Raw genomic sequence first — 20,345 nt, 5'->3', positions numbered from 1 at the left:
TCATAGATTTTTTCAAAATTTCCCTAACGAAACTAATGCGTATTTTCAAATTGACATTGATACATTTAGTCTTCCCAAAGCTATTAGATTGTGCATTCTAGTTTAGTGAATACGGCATTTTAAAAATTATTTCTCGATGTCATTCTTAATATGCGAATTATACCTCGTTCACGGGTATTGCGCATTAGAATCATCATTAAATAATAACGCTTTTATTCATATTGAATGCGCATTAATTAGTCAAGTATTGTCAGAGGTGAATAGTTTCGAAATAGGTTAACAACCACGGACAAATATGGACCACAACGGACAACGACGGATGCCAAGCAATAAGCTCATATGCCCCCCCCCCACCCCACACACACACACACCCTTTTGCTTAGTCGCTGTATTGAATACTCTGTCTATTGCTTATAGATAGTGAATGCGCATTTGTTTCCATGCGATTTAGTAATGAATAGTTGGAACGTGACATTAAAATGTAACACGTGAATGATTCATATTCACATTCATATTCACAAGAAACTGCAATTGATTCAATATTTAAGTCAGTTTGACACTATTCACATGTGAACGCTCTGAGCATTTTAATGGGTTTTACTTCTGGCCATTCTGGTCACCACAATATAACTCCACCTGATAGATAGTAATGATGACCCGTATAGGACCTAGCCGAACTTTGAATAGAACGTGTTGTGTAAAAAGTAAGTAAACACTAATTCACACTTTAAGTCTAATTTTGTATTTTGAAAAGTTCTGAGGTCAACGATGCTGCTGTTGCAAAGTTTTTGTCACTGAGTGAACATTCTAGCGTGTTAAAGCCAATGTTGAGGTCAACGCTAAACATAAAACAGAATACCAAATCCCAACATTTCTGTGCACATGCATTGATATCTACCACTGGTTGGATCTGCTCTGGATTGATGATGCGCGTATTAACAGAGACCTTCTTGAATCTGACACAGTTTTCAGGGACACGAAGTACACCTAAACAGATAAAACAAATCGTGAATAATAATGTGTAGTGTGCTTTAGAATATTGATAAAATATGTGTTATGTACTAAATATTATTTTGTCACTTTGCACTGGCATTCGAGAAAGAAATATATCGTAACTAGATCAAATCAAATACCGGTCTTCAAAGTCGCTAACCGTCAAATATTCTATGCCACTGATTTTGGCTTGCTTTCAACATCCGAAATGGCACGAATGCGATATGCTCTAAAATCGGGTGACTTCCGCTAGTCGGGGCCCTTATAATGTTTATGACCTATATAGTCAGTTGTAACGAGCCTCTGTGTCTGAATCGGAAACTGGGTAATATTGCAATAATTTCAATGCTATTACCGATCATTTCATCTTATAGTGTAAACTTCCCGTTCTCATACCAGCAAAAACACACGTAGAACACATGTATATATTTCAGAAGTACATTTTGACCCCATGTGAAGCTAAAATTGACGGTAATCACGGCAACGATCCGCAGCATAATGTGGTGTAGTAATATATTATGTAAATGTAAAGTACTAAAATTACGAATACAATACATGCATTAGCGACTTAAAAACGAGAAACAAAACATGTGATGTTTCCAATCAAGGTACCTGGTACTGTTTTTTTAAATCATGTTGAAATTTTAAAATGGTAAACAACATCGCAAATACAAGAAGGATTTGAATAAGAAAAGAAAAAATAAATACATGTAACAAATTTGTCGGAAACTTTATGGTAAGTCTTGTTTTCAATTAATTTTAAAAAGTGCATTTTTCAACGAATAAAATAAATAAAACCAAATCATTTTACAGAAAAATAAAACACATTTAAAACAGACTTGATCTAATTGACTACCTGGCAAATGTTCATCAGACGAAAGTGAATTTTGTTCAACAAAAATGAATTCAGATTAACAAAATGCTACAAATTTTCAATTTTGTGACGCATTGTCAAAAAAATCAATTTTGTATGCAAATTAGTTTACAGAATCCTTTGAATATGCAAATGAATTCTTTTATCAAGATTTTGTAAGAAGGTTTCTCATTGGATATAATAGCCGCAGGTTTCCGATTACTTCCAGCAACACAGGACGGTTAAGGCCGTTTTAAGTGAAATTAAAAAAATCTTTTCAGTTGCATTCTGCAGTAAAACTGTTTTGAAATGACTGAAATTGCTATTATACGTTTTCTATGAGATTTGTTTGATAAAACAAGTTTTAAAATACGCGATTTTTCTACTTTCGATTTATAGGGATTTCTCCTAGTGAATCACGTGATCATTTCCTGACACCTTTCAACTCAACTATAAAATGCTTTTGCCCGACCTGTTAATCGCAACCAAATTTGTTAAAATTTTACAAGACAATTTGTATTAATGTATTTGTCCCAAATTTTGCTGGAAAAAAAATAAAAGGTCAGATTAGCCAGGAAAATCGTATTAGAAATGTGTTGTACGGTGAAATATGTTAATCTGTCGAAGTCGGCGAAAGATTATTTTATTCCATTATCCCTCAATTGTTTGCCAGACACAGATATATTCCTTATTTCATTCCGATTCTATTGATATATGACACAATAAATTCGGTTGAGTGGAACAGGTTGGGCGAGATGAAAAACCGATATAGTACGTGTCTATTTTTCGTTTCCCTTTTGTTTACAAACACTCAAATCATGTATCTTTAGATTCAAGATTAAGTGACACAGTGGTTTATACGATTACAATATCCGATATTTCTTTCACTTATGTACTTTATTATAACCGTGCACATTCGTACCTTATCCACTGTATTGCAGTGAATGCTTTAAGATTGTAATACACGTGTACATGTGTAATCGCACTATGTTAGGCATTAAATAGTCGACACAATGTTGTAAGGTTCTGGATAGTTTATTATGAAGCATTTAGAAATAAACCCTGTAACAAAATATCACAATTAGTAACAAGAAAATATATGTATAAGTTTCTGATTTTCTAAACATGAAATAAATCATTCTGATAGATTTACAAAACGTTTGTCATTCAAAAATTACTACTTGAACTGTAATTGCGTCACAGATTCATAAAAGGAATAAATTGAATAATTAAATATTATCTGTTCGAAAGTTACTTTTCTTTGTCCTAAGAAACAGTATAACACTTGCCAAAAGGTCGTCATTTCATAATTCATTTCATGTCCGGACATTACTTAATTAAGTAATAGGTGAAAAGATCTTTAGAAATCATACAAGGCGCTATACCACGAATGGAAACCTAGAATTTATTTTGGGGATCGTGACTTGAATAAGATATAGGATCAGAATGAAGCACTTTCATGCAATAACTTGACCAAGTGAATGGATCTCTTTGAAACTGTACCATTTGGTGCCATACCACCAAGGTATATATGGGACTGATTTCCTTGAACCGTTTACAAAAGGCGGACCGAGAAACGAGCATTTTCATCATATCGGGACAATAAGTTCAGTATATACTTATGAATTCATTTTTTAAATCGTACTGAAAGGTGACATACCACTAAAGGATCGCTAGGATTGTTATGGGGGTGGGGGGTTGACTTTGAACTAATAATAAAGGAGGGGACAAAAAGTTTGTTTGTTTGTTGGGGTTTAACGTCCGAGCAGCAATATTTCAGCTATATTCAGACGATGGACATGAAATTGATGATAAAATGAACATGAAATGATGATGAAATGAAAAAGGGATGGGACACAAGGACAATGGGATCGACGAATTTTGATTGCCACTGGAAATAGGGAGAGGTGGTAGGGTCGGGCAATTTAGCCTCATGTGGCGGAGCCCTATGGTTCCTACTCCGGGAGAATACCGAATAACACAGTAGGGTTCTTTAACGTGCGAGGAACGTGGCATCTTTCCCAACACGGTGCACCACTATGGTTTGCGGTCAGGTTTTCCGTATTATAGCCTGACAACCCCAGCATGTAACACACCAGGGGTACCCCATTCCACCACCTGGGGCACACAACCCAGTTGCCCTGTGGGCAGAGCGCCCTAGCCCCCGGCTATGGTTCTGAGCACTATTTAGTCGCCTTTTACGACAAGCTTAGCGCTGCTGTAGGCCTATTCTTTTGACACCCGGACCTGCAGGGGTCGGGGACAAAAAGGGACCAGCAAATTTTCCTGATGAACGGAAATAATTTTTAAGAGCTAGCAAAAATGCAAATACAAATGTAGCACCAAAAGGTGCCATACTCACCAGAAAATAAATAAATAAAAAGAAGTAGGATGGCTGGGATTTTTGGAGGTATTGAGGAATAAGGGGTAAAAACGGGCCACTTTGATACTTGTCAAATTATTTTCCTGTGTAAACAAGTGTGGACACAGACTGGTATTGCCCGAAGAGCAAATTCGAACATACATACGTTTTGTCTTAAATGTGCTTGCATTGTCTAGAAAATTCTTCCATTTATAGATATCAATAATTGAATTATGCGTATGTTGATAAATATCCATTAACATATGTTACCAAATATCTACTGAAGTAGTGTCAAAAGGCCGATTCTACCCCACATGCAGAAAATCCTGCATAAAATCCCAACCCGACGGCCAAATGAAAACGGACAGCATCCCTATTGAGCACTTAATAAATCATGACTTTCGTACATAATGGTTTCGTCGATATGGATGACTTCATCAGCGAAGACGCCTTTCAGGAGAAGGTGCAGGACCAGAATCAGGAAGCCATCGGATGGAAGCATTTGCCTACTGGGAAGATCTATAAGATCTTAGAAGTGGTAGAAGTGGAAGGAAAAATTGGCAAGAGCAAAATCCTCACCCTGAAGGATCGAGAAGGAGAGACCACTAGAGCACGGGCTTGCTCCACGCTAAACAAAGAGAAGGATCAAGAGCGAGGCGTAGCCGAGCAAGGCGCGCGTTGGAAGAATACTCCCTATGGCGCATGCGTAGTAAGGTCTTCACTAAAAGTGGTGGTGGTGGAAGGTTTTCGCAGCTGCTGCTTTTCGTCGTAGTAGAAGCCAAGACATTTCACAACCCCTGCAAATTCAGATTCATCGATATCATCATCCTCCAGCGCTTTGCTCACTGCATCTTCAATCTTGGATTGGTAGGATCTGGCGATACGCACGGTATCTTAATGCTTTTTACGCTTTTTGCGGATGCAGCTGGTCATTATCCCGTTCGGTCTGAAAGGCGATGATCCATTGCGGTTTTTCTCGCCCGCTTTTAGCGGCCAGACGCCAGGTCTGGGGCACGGCGATGAAGTCGCATTGCCTCATGCGAAATCCGCAATCGATCTTGGTCTTGCTCTGGATGGTCTTATAGAGCCGCAGCTTCTTTTCGTCGGAGGGGATGACGTGGGGGACAAACCAGGAAACCTTGCTCAATACTACTTTGGCCACGTCGTTGACGGCGGCGGCTCGGAGGATGGCATTGGCATCCGAATCGCGCACCAGGGAGAGCTCGTGCTTGAATCCGTAGACGATCTTATCGTAGTCCTCGGCAAAGCCAAAGACGTGCTTGAGCGGGATGGAGAAGGAAAAGGTTGAGTCCGATCTTATCTAGGCGACGCTGCATATCGTTAGCCTGAATGCTGCGCTTGGTCTCCTGGAAGTCCCTGGCAAGCGCCTCACGCTGCTTGGGATCGTTGATCTTGATAAACGTCGTTTATTTATAGCTTCGCCATCGACCCTAAGCGTTGAATCGAACGCCCCTAAGCGTTGGATTGATTGCCCCAAGCGTTGGAGCGAACGCCCCTAAGCGTTGGATTGATCGCCCTTAAGCGTTGGATCGATCGCCCCTTAGCGTCACGACCGTCCCCACGAAAGTTTGCAATGTGTGAAGATTCGTGGGGACGGTCGTGACGAACCCAGAAAAGTGTGAATACGGAGGGAGGGCATCCGCACCCGTCAGAGCCTAGGGAAGGACGGAGACGTTATTTGCCAAGATTTTACCTAAGCGTTGGTTTGAACGCTCCTAAGCGTTGGAGCGAACGCCCCTAAGCGTTGGAGCGAACGCCCCTAAGCGTTGGATTGATCACCCCTAGCGTTCGAGCCATAGCCCTCCAATGCTTTTTGCCTCCTGCCTTAGCGGGATGCAAAAACCGTGGATTTACCCCCACTTCCCGAAGGGATAGTGGATCCTACGCACTCTCCATGCATTTGGAAGAGCAGAAAGGCTCGCGGTCGGCCCTCTGCACGCCTTTGAGGAGATCGTACTCCTCCACTATCCTCAGTTTCACGCCCGACCAAAGGGTGGCGAATTTGGATACGCGTATAGTCTCCTCGTGGATACGATGCAAGGCTTTGCCGCGGGCGATCTTAGCACCACACCGATAGCATGCCTCGGGGAAAGCTTCGAGTGCCTCTTGCATTTATCACTGCCCGATATAGATGGGTACGTGCACTGATGGCCACGGACGGTCTTGATGCAGCACGGTGGTCCGGGCGGCTGCTTAGGTTTGCGACGAGAGTGGGAATTATAGGTCCTTCCTTCGAAATCCTGCTCATCGAAGCGGTTGGCGTACCTTTCGGCGCCACACCCACTGCAGCTATATCCTCGGATTTCGCCATGAATAAGCACAGGCTTCCACCGGTGCTTGCATTCAGGGGGTGGTCGTGGGGGCTTGGGAGCATTTTCCCGATCCAAGTCCCGCTGATTCTCCAGGAAAAATTCCTTCAAGTGATCCATTCTTTATCTTAGACTCGATAAAACTCATATAGATTGCATTCGATATTTCACTGCCGTCTTGGGGCTCGTGAGATCGATGGTCAGGAATCCGTGAGGCTTGGACCAGCAGTGGTCGCATAGGGCATCGAATTGAGCCGGGGTGAGATCGCCGCAATGGTCCCGGCGGATATAATCCCGATTCTTGGCATCCTGCTCGAAGAGGCAGATAAAGTTGGCATTCTACCGGATCGATTGCCGCGGGAGCTTGAAGTAATTTTGGCAGAGGTAGAAGCAGTCCACGTGCACGTAGTAGTCTTCGCACTTGCTCTGCTTACTCAGCATCAAGTCGTCGAAGACCATGAGATTCTTGCGGGCTGAATCGATCTCTCGAGGATCGGTCACGTCGCTCGCCTGCTCAAAGAAGAAAGGTTCGATACCGCTAGGCTTGGACGGTGGCTTCATCACCTCCACCACGTCTACCAAAGAGTAGGGATAGCGATCCTTGATGAAGAGAAGGTCGCGGATATCGTCTTTCGAAAAACCCCTTCCCCAACGCCCGCCACAGTAGCTGGTAGATGGGTTGGTGGAGCGATTTTCCGAAGACGTAGAGTCGATCGTAGTCGAGCAATCCATCGCGCAGGAGGAGGTTATTCAGCACTGTCGTCTTGCCGCAGTCGGATTTCCCGATGATCAGACCTCGGATGGATCGCTGCGGAAGGAGAAAGTGGTTATACCGACGACTCGCGGTGGGCTCATCGCAGGTAAGGTCTTCAACGTCCATTTATCTATATAAAACGGCAATGTACTGCTTGAAATGCAAGAGGAAGACGGAGACGAATAATCGCGCCGTGATCACGAGCAACGACGGACGGCGGCGGCGGAAGGTGGGGACCTGCGCCGAGTGCGGTACGCGGAAGTCGCAATTCATCAAGACGGAGGAGGGCGCTTGACTCATGAATAAGCTGATCAATCGGATGCCCGTCGAAATGCATCTGCCTGGGCATAATTTCACCGGTCCGGGGACCAGACTCAGCCAGCAACTCGATGACGACGGCACCCCAAACCTTGGTCGAGGCCCATCAATCGAGTCGATGAGGCCGCCTATCGCCACGATCTTTGCTATGCCAAGCACAAGCATACAGCCGCATGCAATTCGATCTGCGATAAGACGATGCTAGCCTCCCTCGATGCCATCCCCAATCCCACCGCACGCGAGCGCTTCGAGCGTGGCATCGTCAGACCCATCATCGGCACTAAAGCGCGATTTTGGCTGGGTGTGGGGGAAAAAGTATGGTCGGATGAGCTAGCTGAAGAGCTGCATAAGCCAGTCCGACGTAAATTTCAGAAGAGTCGCGTGGTGGAAGGTGTGGTGGACGAGACCTGGGCTGCCGATCTCGTAGATATGAGCGCCTTCTCCCGCGATAACCGAGGCTTCAAGTATCTCTTGAGCATCATTGACGTCTTCTCCAAGTTGGTGCCGCTGAAGCATAAGAGAGGCGCGACGGTGCGAGATCCCGTAAGTAGAGCTTGAGATTTCGATAGTGGAGGGCATATTTTTTGGGCTTGCCTAGATGAGGCACGAGCTTGCGCACCTTGTCAATTTCCATGTCATAGGCTAGCCCGGGGACGTGAAGTAGTGGGCAGGATCGAGCCCATAATTTCCCATGCAGATGTCCTTGAAGTCTTCGAAGACGTCCTCTAGTATGGCTACGTCGGATTCCAGGTAGAGATTGTGATAGTCCCGCAGCGTCTTGAAGTCGAAGGCCCCCAGACTCCCTGAGCGCGTGCATAGTCCTCGTTGCTGATGTGCTCACCGGTGAGCGTGCCGAAGAAGGCCTCCTTGGGTGGGAGCTGAGTCTCCTCCAGCTTGGCAGGCCAATCGTCCAGCTTGGCAGGCCCATCGGCGTAATCGTAGGGATAGACCCCCTTCCTAATCATTAACTCGTACTTATCGCCAAAGCATCCCCGAACCGCCTTGAATTTATCGGGCGTGAGATTCTTCGCCAGATTTTCGAGGGAGCTGAGCACGAATCTGCACGAATCGACGAATCTCATCTCCAGGCCATCGTCTAGCTGCTTCGAGAAGCTGATATATTTCTCATCCGTATTCGGGATGCAGGTGATTTTCCCCCGTCGAATTCCTTCACGAAAAGATGGGCATCGTACCCACTCAGTTTCGGAAACTGAAAATCTAGGTTGCACTGGTTGTGTGCCGCGCCCCGATACTTACCGGTGAGGTGGTCGTAGTCCCGGACCTTATCCCCATTCAATGCGCCGCCGCAGATGTGGCAGTGCGTGCTTGCTTCGAAGCTCTTCTTATCCTCGTTGCTCATCACCATCGGCTTCTTCTCCCTGCATATCTTGCTGATCACTCGCACTTCCTTCACGCATTGGACGAACTGCTTGGCCGCATCCTCCCCGCAGTAGACGACCGACTCCTTGTAGTCGCCGTGAGCATACTTCACGCGATAGCAGAAACCTGACGGCCGGTGCTGCTGATACTGCTTCGTGTAGGACTTGGTCGGGTCGGGTCGGGTCGGCAGGTATCGATCTTCTCCGTGAGGCATTCAAAGTCCGCATAGATTACGAATGGGAATATCATCAGCTTCTTATGATTGTGGAAGGCTATGGTGGATCCTTCTTCCGGCATCACGATCCTGATGGCATCCTTCTGTCTGCAATATTCCGTATGCTCGTCCAGGATATCTTGCCTGGAGAAGTGGCAGAGGCATCTGCGGCAGAAGAAGAGGTCATGGCCGTGCTCTGAGATTTGAGAGCTCAGGAGTCGAGAGGGGCTCTTGATCCAGCAATAATGCTGCTTACCTTCGGGAGTCAAGAAGAGGAGATCTACGTGGGTGGGGCCCGTACCCTTGGATATTCTGAGGGGATATACCTGAAGATCCTCTTCCTCATCCTCACCCTTCTTAAAGCCATCGAAGCCAAAGACGTTGACGTTGATAGAGGCATTTTGCCTCTCGAATTTATCGATCGCTTTGAGAGAGACCGGGAAGTCGATGCCTTCGAATTTTAGCTCGTTCTCCCATTTCGCGTATTGGCTCACCCGGTTGGTATGCTTCTGATCCACCTCCTCGTGATGCAGGGCTGAGAGAATCGCCCACTGGAAGCAGCAATCGTCCTCATTCTTCACATTGACGATCGCCTTCTTTTTTGCGAGTGCCGATGGCGTCTGTATGAAGGAACCCCCCTTGAGCGGCTTGAATTGGTTCAGATGGATTTCTAGCTTATCGACGATGCTGAAAGTCCATCCACTCCCTTCGCCCATATAACTAGCCATACTTTCCTTGATCTTCTCCATCATGGAGGCGATCTCCAAGCCGAGGTCGTCAGATACCATGAGCATTGTCGTGCGTGATCTGAAGGGAGTGGTGATGTAGATATTCTCTTTGGTCGTGAGGCTCGTTTTCACCGTCTCCACTAGGAGCACTAAGTGGACCTTCAATCCCTTCTTTTGGGTGAGAACATATGAGATGGTGGTGGAGATCGTGCTTCGACTTAGCTTGAGAAACGTAGCTACGTCATACGATTTCAAAGGTTCGATGATGACCGTGCCAAACACGCCATGCAGCGCTTCCCGCCTATCGGTGATCTTAATCTCATCTTCGACTGAGGCGCTTCTGATGCTCTCCTCCACCTGTTGGAGTAGATCACCTCTCTTGAGCCGGGATTATTTGGTAATCCCACGGCTCTTGGCGAGTGCTTTGAGCTCCTTTCTGCTAAAGACCTCCTCGCGAGCGAATTTTCGGTTGGTTTTCTCCTCGATAAGCTCCACCAAGGCCTCCTTGTTTTTCCTACTGACCCCCTCAGACCCTCTTCCTTAGCTATTTTACGGAGTGCCTCCATGGTCTCTTTGACCACGATCTTACCTACGATTGGAATGACCTCCTTCTCCTCCTCCTCCTCCTGGCGTGGTTCCTTGCTATGCCTCCAGCAGAGACCATCCTTCCCAGGCTTGCTCTTGCAGAACTGCCCCTTCTTTCTCTTGAGTGGGATGCCGCAGGTGGTCTTCTGCTCCCCCTGGTTGATGCTAAAATTGCGGCATGGTTGATTGTGCACCGCAATTTCGGCACTGTTGGATATGCTCATCCACCTGCATCACGTTGGGGTTTGGGGTTGGAGTGGTATCCTCCAAATCTTCTTCATTCTCCAGAAAGAAGTCCTGGTAGCGATTCATATTATCACTATTGGATGCCATCCCTTTATTTATTTCAATATGTGGCACACCTCTCTTTAAGGTGTCCTTATCCACATCCCCACTATCCTCGGCTGGAGCGACCTGACTTGTGCTCTGTACGAAAGCCATAATTCTTGTATTTACCCTATGCTCAATAGGGATGCCGTCCGTTTGCATTTGGCCGTCGGGGTTGAGTTTTTTTTGCAGGATTTCTGCATGTGGGGTAGAATCGGCCTTTTGACACTACTTACTGACATCAATAAATGGGGAACAAATTCCACAATGGCTTGACATAACCATCAGAAAAATCATATACATATAACAATGCTTCTTTTTTGAAGGTGTACTTGCATGGATGTGTTGAACTTGATATGTCATGTTTAGGATTGACCATTTCACTTTATGCACGTTAGCTTGGTAAAATTCTAGACTCTCAGTTTTTTTAACAGAAACCAACAAACTGGTATCTGTCAGTTACATGGATGGTCCTAACTTGAAAACGGTAGGGGTCATAAACTCAAAATTAAATAGGAGCATTCCTTTAGTAGTTAGTAAAATCATATCAATTCCATAACAATTGATCAACCATAACTAAAGTCATCGCACGAAAACGAAGTGAATATGGACGACGACGACATGGACGCCGCCGACGATGACGCCGCTACCAATATACGACCGCAATTTTTTACATATATAAGGTCTTTGTTTTTACATTAGTCCTAGTTAAACAGTTCTCTATCAAAAGAAAATAAAGCTGCAAAACTATAAAGTTTTCCCACTTACAGTCATGTACTCAACAGAAAACATTCAAAATTCTTATGAATCAAAATTATAATACCGGTATATGAAGGACTTATATGAAGTCTAAACCCATCCGTACTTGCTCAGTTAATACTTCAAAATCAATATTTCAACTAAATCTTGTGTCAAACAATTTTATCAACTTCCAAATAGCATGAAAAAATGTTTCACAATTTTAAAAAACTTGGTTATTTTTAAGTGTGTAGTATTAATGTCTTGATACTTGATAAAATCCCAACCCTATTAACAAATGGTCAAGTATGAATGTGACTAAAATTATATTTTTATGTACATGTACAAACTTTACTTTATTGGCATGAAGTCATAAAAATGGTTTAATTAAAAATCATATTAACAGTGGTCAGTTCATGCAGTCTGACATATACATATATAGCAAAACTAAAAATCGTTGAAGCTCCTATGGAATGTACTTACATGTACATTGTACTTTTGCGTGTACATAATATCTATATGTATAATGTAGAGTCCCCGAAACTTCATGTTACATGAATGGGCAGATAACTGGACTATCCCAACTCGACAGATTCCTCAATGCCATGTGTTTTGCAACAAAATAGTTGCAAGACAACCTCTAGCACTGCTGAAGTTTAGGCCTAAAACTATGTTATGTTTCCGGTCACCCTACCGACCCTCCTTCAGACCCCCTACCCAAGTTTCTTATTTGTTATTTTGAAAAAAAAAATATTAAGTCTGCCGATCGTCTTTCGGCAAAAAATAGAAAATAAAGCCATATTTTATTTTTCTATCCTAATGGAAAATGGAAAAACAAAGAGAAATATTGTTTTTTTATACTTAGATTCGATTGTTAACACACATGCCGTAAGTGCGCTCTTGGTCGTGGATAATCCCTTTTGGAATTCGGCACTTGAATTAAATATTTTTTTTGTTTTGACCACCACCGTCAAAACAAAAAAAAACATCTCAAGCGCCGAATCCCAAAAAGGGATTAGGCCGTGGACTCAGACTATTAGTTGTTGTATATTTGGTTCATTTTATTCTAAGTTTGGTGTCACTATGACTTATTCCATTTTAAAATTTTAGATAAAATAAATCTCTACCCGACAAAATTTTAAAATGGTGAACGGAAACGTAACATTATCTTTTCGGATTGGAGATTTCTCATCAATTGACTGGCGTGCACCATTAAGTTGACCTACCTTTCTGTCTGACATGCAGTTGGAGGTGTTGATTTTACAAAAAGTATTTTGCTGGGTAAAAAATTCAGCAAATACTGTAGGCTGTACAATATATGGAGCACAGATTTCAAATTGGAACACTAGGTCACGGATCGACATTAAATCACGTGATAATGCATTTAATGAATTTAACGAAAGAACATGGTCACATGATAACTAATTTCCCAGAATACACCATGACCCACATTCACGGGTATGACTGCCCGGGGACTGTGTAAACGCTTCAATGCTTTACACCGTCCGCGAGAGACCCCAAATGATAGCCAAGGGCGTTAAGAAACCCCTCTGCCCGTCATGCATTACAAATATCACATGCGAGTGCAAACCGTGTCTAACAGTATTGGGTATGTATGTTAGCACGAAAACGAAAATTAAACCATAGGAACAGTCAGCTGATGGTCGGCGTCACTCATATCGTGCAAATGATTGGCTAACTCTGTGTTACGAAAGAGTTTTGGGGATTTTATTGGTTTATTTCCACAAAGACAGTCGAATTATCAGAATTATCAGCTCAAAACAACAATGTGGCAAGCCAAAGTGGACAAAATCAATATTTTGCATTATTAGAAAATGAATTTGTAATATATATAAATGAATTTGTAATATTAAAAATCACTTTGCAATATTGCAAAATCAGTCACATTTTTTAATATTACAAAATGATTTTCTAATATTAAAAAATCGTAACTGAATACGACAAATCCATTTTCTAATATTAGAAAAGCAATTTCTAATATTAAAAAAATAGTTTTTTCATATTAGAAATTCAGTTGAATTTTTAATATAAATAAAAATGATTTTTTAATATCAAAAAAGTATTTTGCGATATAAGAAATCTAATTTGTAATATTAGAAAATGAATTTGTAATATTAAAAAGAGTTTTAATATTAGAAAATGCTCATTTTTGTCCACTTTGGCTTGCCATACAACGATGTACTAGCTTTATAACGCACGAAATGAAGGATGTAACGGATATACGGAAAGTGCTATCGTTTTCAACTTAAATGTTATAGTGTTTTTTAACAAGGAAATGAAACACACATGACCATCAATGTGATTGAAAGAAATGATGAACGGGTAAAATTGGAATATTCTAATAAGCTGGTGTCCAAAGGCCTAGTTAGATTTATATTTGTCAGATCTAGTATCTATCTTTAAAACGTACATCACACGAAATATTAGAAGATATAAAACTAAAATATATATAAAATATGTATTAAATACAAATATCAACTTTCTGAAAAGATATTGTTGTAAACTTAAATAACCCCTATTACAGCAGAATTGTTTTAACTTCTTCCAATTGAGATGGACAGGGGTATTTCGGGGTCCCAACTTATCATTTAATAGAAAAAAAATGTTGACTAATGTGTTGTAAAAAGTACACAGATGTATAACATTGAAAACGTGTCAATTACTCCTAAAGGTAAATCACTCGCATTGAAATCATGTTTAACTAGTTTAACTAGTTAACTAAGATATTGAAACGCAATTATAAAAAAAAAATATAGAAGTCACCTTTTCATACCTCTTTTACTTGCATAAGCTCCCTTCTAAATATTGCTTTACAACATTGAGTGAGGGTACTGTGGGGTACATAGATTTCATCCATATTTTAAATTGCTACTGTAATTATTATATAAGGTTTCACATACTTTTAAAAGTTTCATGAAAACACTGTCGACTAAGGTATTGAAACAACAAAACTTCGCCATTAAAATAACCACTCTTGCGAATATTGCTTCAAAGAAATCCTTTAGTCGGTCATGATCATATGAAAAGAATTGAGTGCACATTCTTAGCACGAAAACGGCAATTACACCAAGTATAGGAACAGTAAGCTGGTCGTCAGCATCACCCATACCGTACGTTGGATTGGTTAACACAGTGTTACGAAAGATTTTTGGAGATTTTAGTGGTTTATACCCACTAAGATGATGAAATTAAATTGTCTTAGCTTTATAACAAACGATGAAGGGTGTAACGGATATACGGAAAGTGCTATCGTTTTCAACTTCATTGTTATAGTGTTATTTAAATATTTAATCGCAATCAAAATTCAAGGTTGTATCGAGCTAGATTGAACGATACTTATCTCAATTTTATCAAGCTGCGCCCTACGAAGCATTTTTTGTCGTGCAAACTAATTATGGGATTAAATTACCATACGCAAATTACACAAAGAACTTAAAGAAACTCCGAAAAGTATCGCATATACCTGTCATTTGGTATTGATTGAGAAAGCCCGTCTTCGTCATGGAATCATGCATATCTGTAGGAACCAATGTGATTCCATAGTCGGGTGTCGTGCCAGTAGTAGCGGGTGCGTTACTTGTAGCAGCAAAATTGTGTGTCTCTTGAAAAGCTGTTGAACTACCAGATGTAGATTTCTTTTGCAAGGTTAAACTAACGTCCGTTGACCAGTCGTCAGTTGTGTCATGTTGAAGTGTTGAATCGACATTCGTTGAAATACTGTTGGTTGTCCCATGCTGCAGGGTGAAATCGAAACCTGTGACATCGGTTGTTGCTTCAGTTTGCTGTGTTGTGTCATTTATAAACATGCCATCAGTTGACTCTTGAAGCAGTGTGACGTCGACAGCTGACAGAGAAGTTTCGTCGGTTGTGCCACATTGCACTGTTGTGTTTTGAATTTCAGACGTATTTGGTGATCTTGGCTGGTTATTGGATACAGCGAATATGTCAGGTGTAAAAGTTACAGTATGGTCGCCTTAAAAAATATTAAAAAGCAAAAACAAAAAAAAACACTTCTTAAAAATCAAATATCAGTATTATTTATCCAAGGAACAAATTCCACCTGTATATTGACACTTCTTAAAAGTTTTTGTAATATATTTCGTATATTAATTCCGATTCATGTACAGCGAACGTTATTTTTGCAGTTATTGAAAGTTGACAAAACACTTTATTTATAACTTCAAACGTTATTAGGGGCTTTTCTTTTTCAATTCACTCTTTTTAACAATTACCCAAAAGGGCCTGAGTACATTGTGAACTTTTGTTGAGAATCATTTTCCATTTTTTTACATCATAAGATGTAGGACTACGTAATTCATGATTTGTGCACAGGGGCTTGAATTCAATGAGTTTTATCCATGAAGTTGTCAAAAACTCGACTAAAATGCCATTTTAACATTTTTTTGTATTTTACTATTCACGACCATACACTAAAAACATAAATATTCGAAATGACACATACCGTAAGTACTGGAGTATGCATAGACGGGATTGCACAACAAAGGAGCATTCTTCTGTGGGCTATTGATGACAGACATGTTGTAAAACTGGATACAAGAAATGTTGCCATTAAAACCACTTCCTATGAAAATATGTTCAGCATCTTGAAGTTCTAGTATTATCTGTGAACTTATCTCAAGAAGACGTTCATCTTCTCTCTTCTGTGCACCATTCTCGTCTGTGTAAACATGAAAAAAGTCGAAATGATCTAGCCACATAAAATTGAAATTGATTCCAACAAATTTCTTACCGATAATTTGCATCAAACTTTTAACGGTGAAAACAGTTTGATCGTTAGCAGTCATAGAACATTGCATCGTCTTATCTGGTAATAACTCCCAGTGTAACTGTACTCTACCATTTTCTGTCTCATATCTCACTAAGGTAGACCTTTCCTTGTCGTTCGCTGGCTCCACATACATCATCCAAGACAAGGCTTGTCCTTCCGCGCTAAAAGCTAAGTCCGAGTTGTTGATGTGTATGTAGCTGTCATTTGAACCAGGAAATGAAAGATGCCCAAATGCATCATTGTCGGTCACAAGTTCTACGTCATGCAATTCTGCATACCTGTTAAAAGTACGATCTTGTATATTTTAGTACAATGTATTTTTTCATGCGACTCGTGACACAAATATACTTTTAATTGTTTTTATTGTTTTCTTTATGGAGAATTGGGATCAAGGAAGGGTTTAGCCTGTCGTCTTCACCGTTTAAGATAGAAAGTGACACCAAAAAAAAGAGCAAAAAGCAAATTGTAGTAATAAACCTGAAGAATGCTCACGTTTTTGTAGGATTATAGATGTTGTCATGGTTATGAGATGAAAACCCCCATATCTTCATTGGATCTGGTTCACCTTTAGAAGCAGCCCAAGCATTTTTCCTGGAGGATGATACATGATCTCCACAACACATCAAAATGACTGTAAATAGTAAACATTAATAGTATATGAATTAATTTCAAATTTATCTCCTGAACTTTTTGACTCTCCATGCCATGCTGCATTTTACAATACACTGGTTCTATCCTGGACTTGTGAAACTCTGCCTATATAAGCCAATGATTCGCGCGCTAATAATTGTGTTTAAGAATTTATTTTGTTTTTTTTAGGTTTTTGGTACTGATAGATCTACAAAAATGCAAGTTGTTCTTGGTGGAAATTGTGACATCTGGTAACCCAATAAAATTAATAAACTTGTTAACGGTTGCAATAACATCGTCATGGCAAAAGAACAGACGTGCATTTACCAATCTAGTGGCAGTGTTGTTGTTGTTGAATCAACGTTAGCAACTGTTGGTTTTTCCTTCAATGCCTAATTGTCATCAAGTATCTACTTATATCGCAAATTTGTTGATGTTGATATTGTTGACAGTTGAATGTTGAATGTTGAAAATGTTGAATGTGTTGAATTTGATGAAAATGTGCTTTACATAAGCTCTTGCTGAGTGTACGAATACTATACAAAAATAGAAAGTTATCAATTATTAGTATTACATTTTTCAATATACCGATAAAAATACAATGGTTTGACACATGTCAAAAGTATGGCCATGTTAGTTTTACATCGAGTAAACTGACTTTATAATAAAAATTATCCAACACTTCTGATGAAAAGTAACTGATTACCATTTGAGAACATAACCAACATCTTATTACTCAGGTGGCCGTTTCACAAAGCACTCATAAGACTTACTGACACGCAAATACGTCTCCGCACTTGCGCTATCGTTTACTTCCGTGTCGACAAATTTCGCCACTTCCGTCAGATTATTTTTTAGCTATTCATAGTTCTGGTCTTACATTCCACGTATATCGCTCCTCCATAATATTTTTAAGGAGGTCGTGAAATAATTGAGGAACTCCTTAAATAATGATAGTTTTGATTTTTACTAATTCCGCGCCTTACAGACGTCCATATCATATAATCTGCCTGGTTTCCCAGAAATAGCATTATAGGTGAATTCATACATACCAAAAACGATCTTTCTGCTGGGTGTCATGTCAGGATCTATTTTTCCAGGCTGTCTGTTGCTATTTACCCAGGTTGAATCCATATAAACAACAAATGTCATCGCTATAATGAAAGTAAATAATAAAAATGTTTTAGAGAAGAGTACTGCTTCCGGAAAATAATCTTTGTTTGTTTTCCTGATGGTATACGTTAGATCAATATTATTTTAAATTCCCCAAAAATTAGTTATATTATCAAGATTGCTAAAACAAACAGAGACAGAAAAGAGCATTCGGAAGTCCGATTGGTCTTTCAGTGTTTAGTCAGGTTTGAATTAAATCGAAACTTTTAAATGCAAAAATATCAAATAATTGTAACAACAAAATTACCGAACACTAATTCGATCCATAATCAAGTCGAGTCTGACAAAATAGATATTACACCACCAGATTAGCTGGTGCAACAATGGTCCTGACTTAGTACAGGCATTTCAAACGAAATGGTGGGTTAAATCTCGGTTTTACAGCGCACTTGACCTACCTCTTCCATCGCGGCGTGAATATTCCGGTGGTAATTAAATAGCATTTGCATGGATGCTTTAATGTCATAATTGGTAAATCAGTGGTCACATCAGCAAAAAAGAATTTACAAAAGTAATTTTTACTCATTGTTTTAGAAGAAACCGGGAGTACTTCCACCAAGGACTGATATCTGAAAAAAGAATCTGGTAAGAGACTTTTTGAGACGCATTTCCTCATATCCCTGATTCGGGAGTCTATTACGCAGATAGTTATGGCGTTCTACAGTTCAGTAAGTACTTGTTCTAGCGTAGCGAATCAATTCTGAAATATAATCACCATATGCATAAGATAAAGGTATATTGCTGCACAGGTAATGCAAACATATACTTTAAAAACTAAAATCGAATGACCACTGTTGTCGAATTTGAGTTGTTGCTCCAAAAATATGCTAAACAAGCTGCTTCTGTAGTTTCTTTTATCTCGAGCTCTGGTGGATATATGGAAGGTTACCATTTACTAAAAGAAAAGTTGTTAATGAACAATACATCATCAAAATATCTGTATGTGAAATTATAGGATTTGGCATCTTTGATATTTTTATTTCTTACGAGAATCTGAAGAAATTCAGTCTCGTATTGATACAAAAACAAGTCGGTTAGTAGAGGAGCACAATTAGTGCCCATTGGAATGCCTACTTGTTGCTGAAAAAAATTGCACCTCTAAATGTGACATATCAATGAGGAAAACAAGAAAGCAAACCTGTTTTTTCTGTGTAGCACACTTAACTCTTCTAAGATGTTTTAGAAAAATATATGGATTAACATGATTTCTCGAATTAATTTCCGAAAAAAAACTATGGGATTTTAGGTCTTCAAGTAAATCTTTAGATCTTTTAAGTGTCAACATATGATTAATACCGCTACGAGAGTAGGTGGTATTGCAACTTGCTTGCTGTCTATCTTTCACGGCGTACAATATTTATATGGCACATTATTTTTCATTTTATTGGATTAAAATGTGATGTAAAATTACACACTCAAAATTTGTATTCCGCACCAGGATTTCAAACATGCACCAGAAATTGCTAAATTGTACAAATGAAAGAACGCACTCGAAAAAGAAAATAAAGCATTCAAATATCGGAAAATCGGAATTACACACTCAAAATTATGCGTATTTTTTTTTATAAAAAAATTAAGTGTGTAATTCAAACTACTTTAAGTCAATTTAGAATCATAAATTGGAATTATAACTTTAAAGTTCATATGAATTCTGTAGAAGACTACCAAGAAAATGGATAAAACGAGAATAAGAAACCATTGATTCTCTGTCAGAGTGGGTATAGGCTGTGAGGTCTCTAATTTTGAAATGTATGACAATTTTAGGTAGGTCAATGAGTCAATGCTACAACAGTTTTCAATGCCCATGGTGTAACAAAAACATAGAATACTATACATGACAGATATGTTGTCGTACCAACAGAAAAAAACCCAAAAACATTGCTTTTGTCTTCAAAACGTATTACATTCAACGTTCATTATCAGAGGTAGCCCTAGAAAGTAATAGCAGTATTAACACATAAACTGCCACCGCATTCTCCAAAGAAGAGATACCGGTAGTGGAAAACCATAAATCTATGTTATCCTCTTTTGGTCTTTCTACCAAAGACGACGATTGTGATCTACTGTCTATGCACGGATTCACTAACTCCACAAGCATCCATACAAACAACGCTACATATGCAAAATGTACCACCAAATTTCTTTCAAAA

The 20,345-nt window shown here is 40.2% G+C and overlaps 1 protein-coding gene across 1 annotated transcript; it reads right to left on the bottom strand.

Moving 5' to 3' along the window:
- Positions 1 to 378: 378 nt before the first annotated feature.
- LOC148621984 (uncharacterized) lies at positions 379 to 18,174 on the bottom strand. The gene is made up of 5 exons (XM_088574102.1): positions 18,009 to 18,174; positions 16,885 to 17,023; positions 16,066 to 16,670; positions 15,067 to 15,576; positions 379 to 987 (listed from the first exon to the last, which is right to left on the bottom strand). The coding sequence occupies exons 1-5, from the start codon at positions 18,172 to 18,174 to the stop codon at positions 734 to 736; spliced, it is 1,674 nt and encodes a 557-aa protein (XP_088430228.1). The 3' UTR covers positions 379 to 733.
- Positions 18,175 to 20,345: the final 2,171 nt, after the last annotated feature.

The sequence above is a fragment of the Perna viridis genome, chromosome 3 (genome assembly GCF_037379345.1).
Source record: "Perna viridis isolate PV_CMFRI_1.1 ecotype Kerala chromosome 3, ASM3737934v1, whole genome shotgun sequence".
Taxonomy (NCBI): Eukaryota; Metazoa; Mollusca; class Bivalvia; order Mytilida; family Mytilidae; genus Perna; species Perna viridis.
This window is presented reverse-complemented; position numbering and strand designations above follow the sequence as displayed.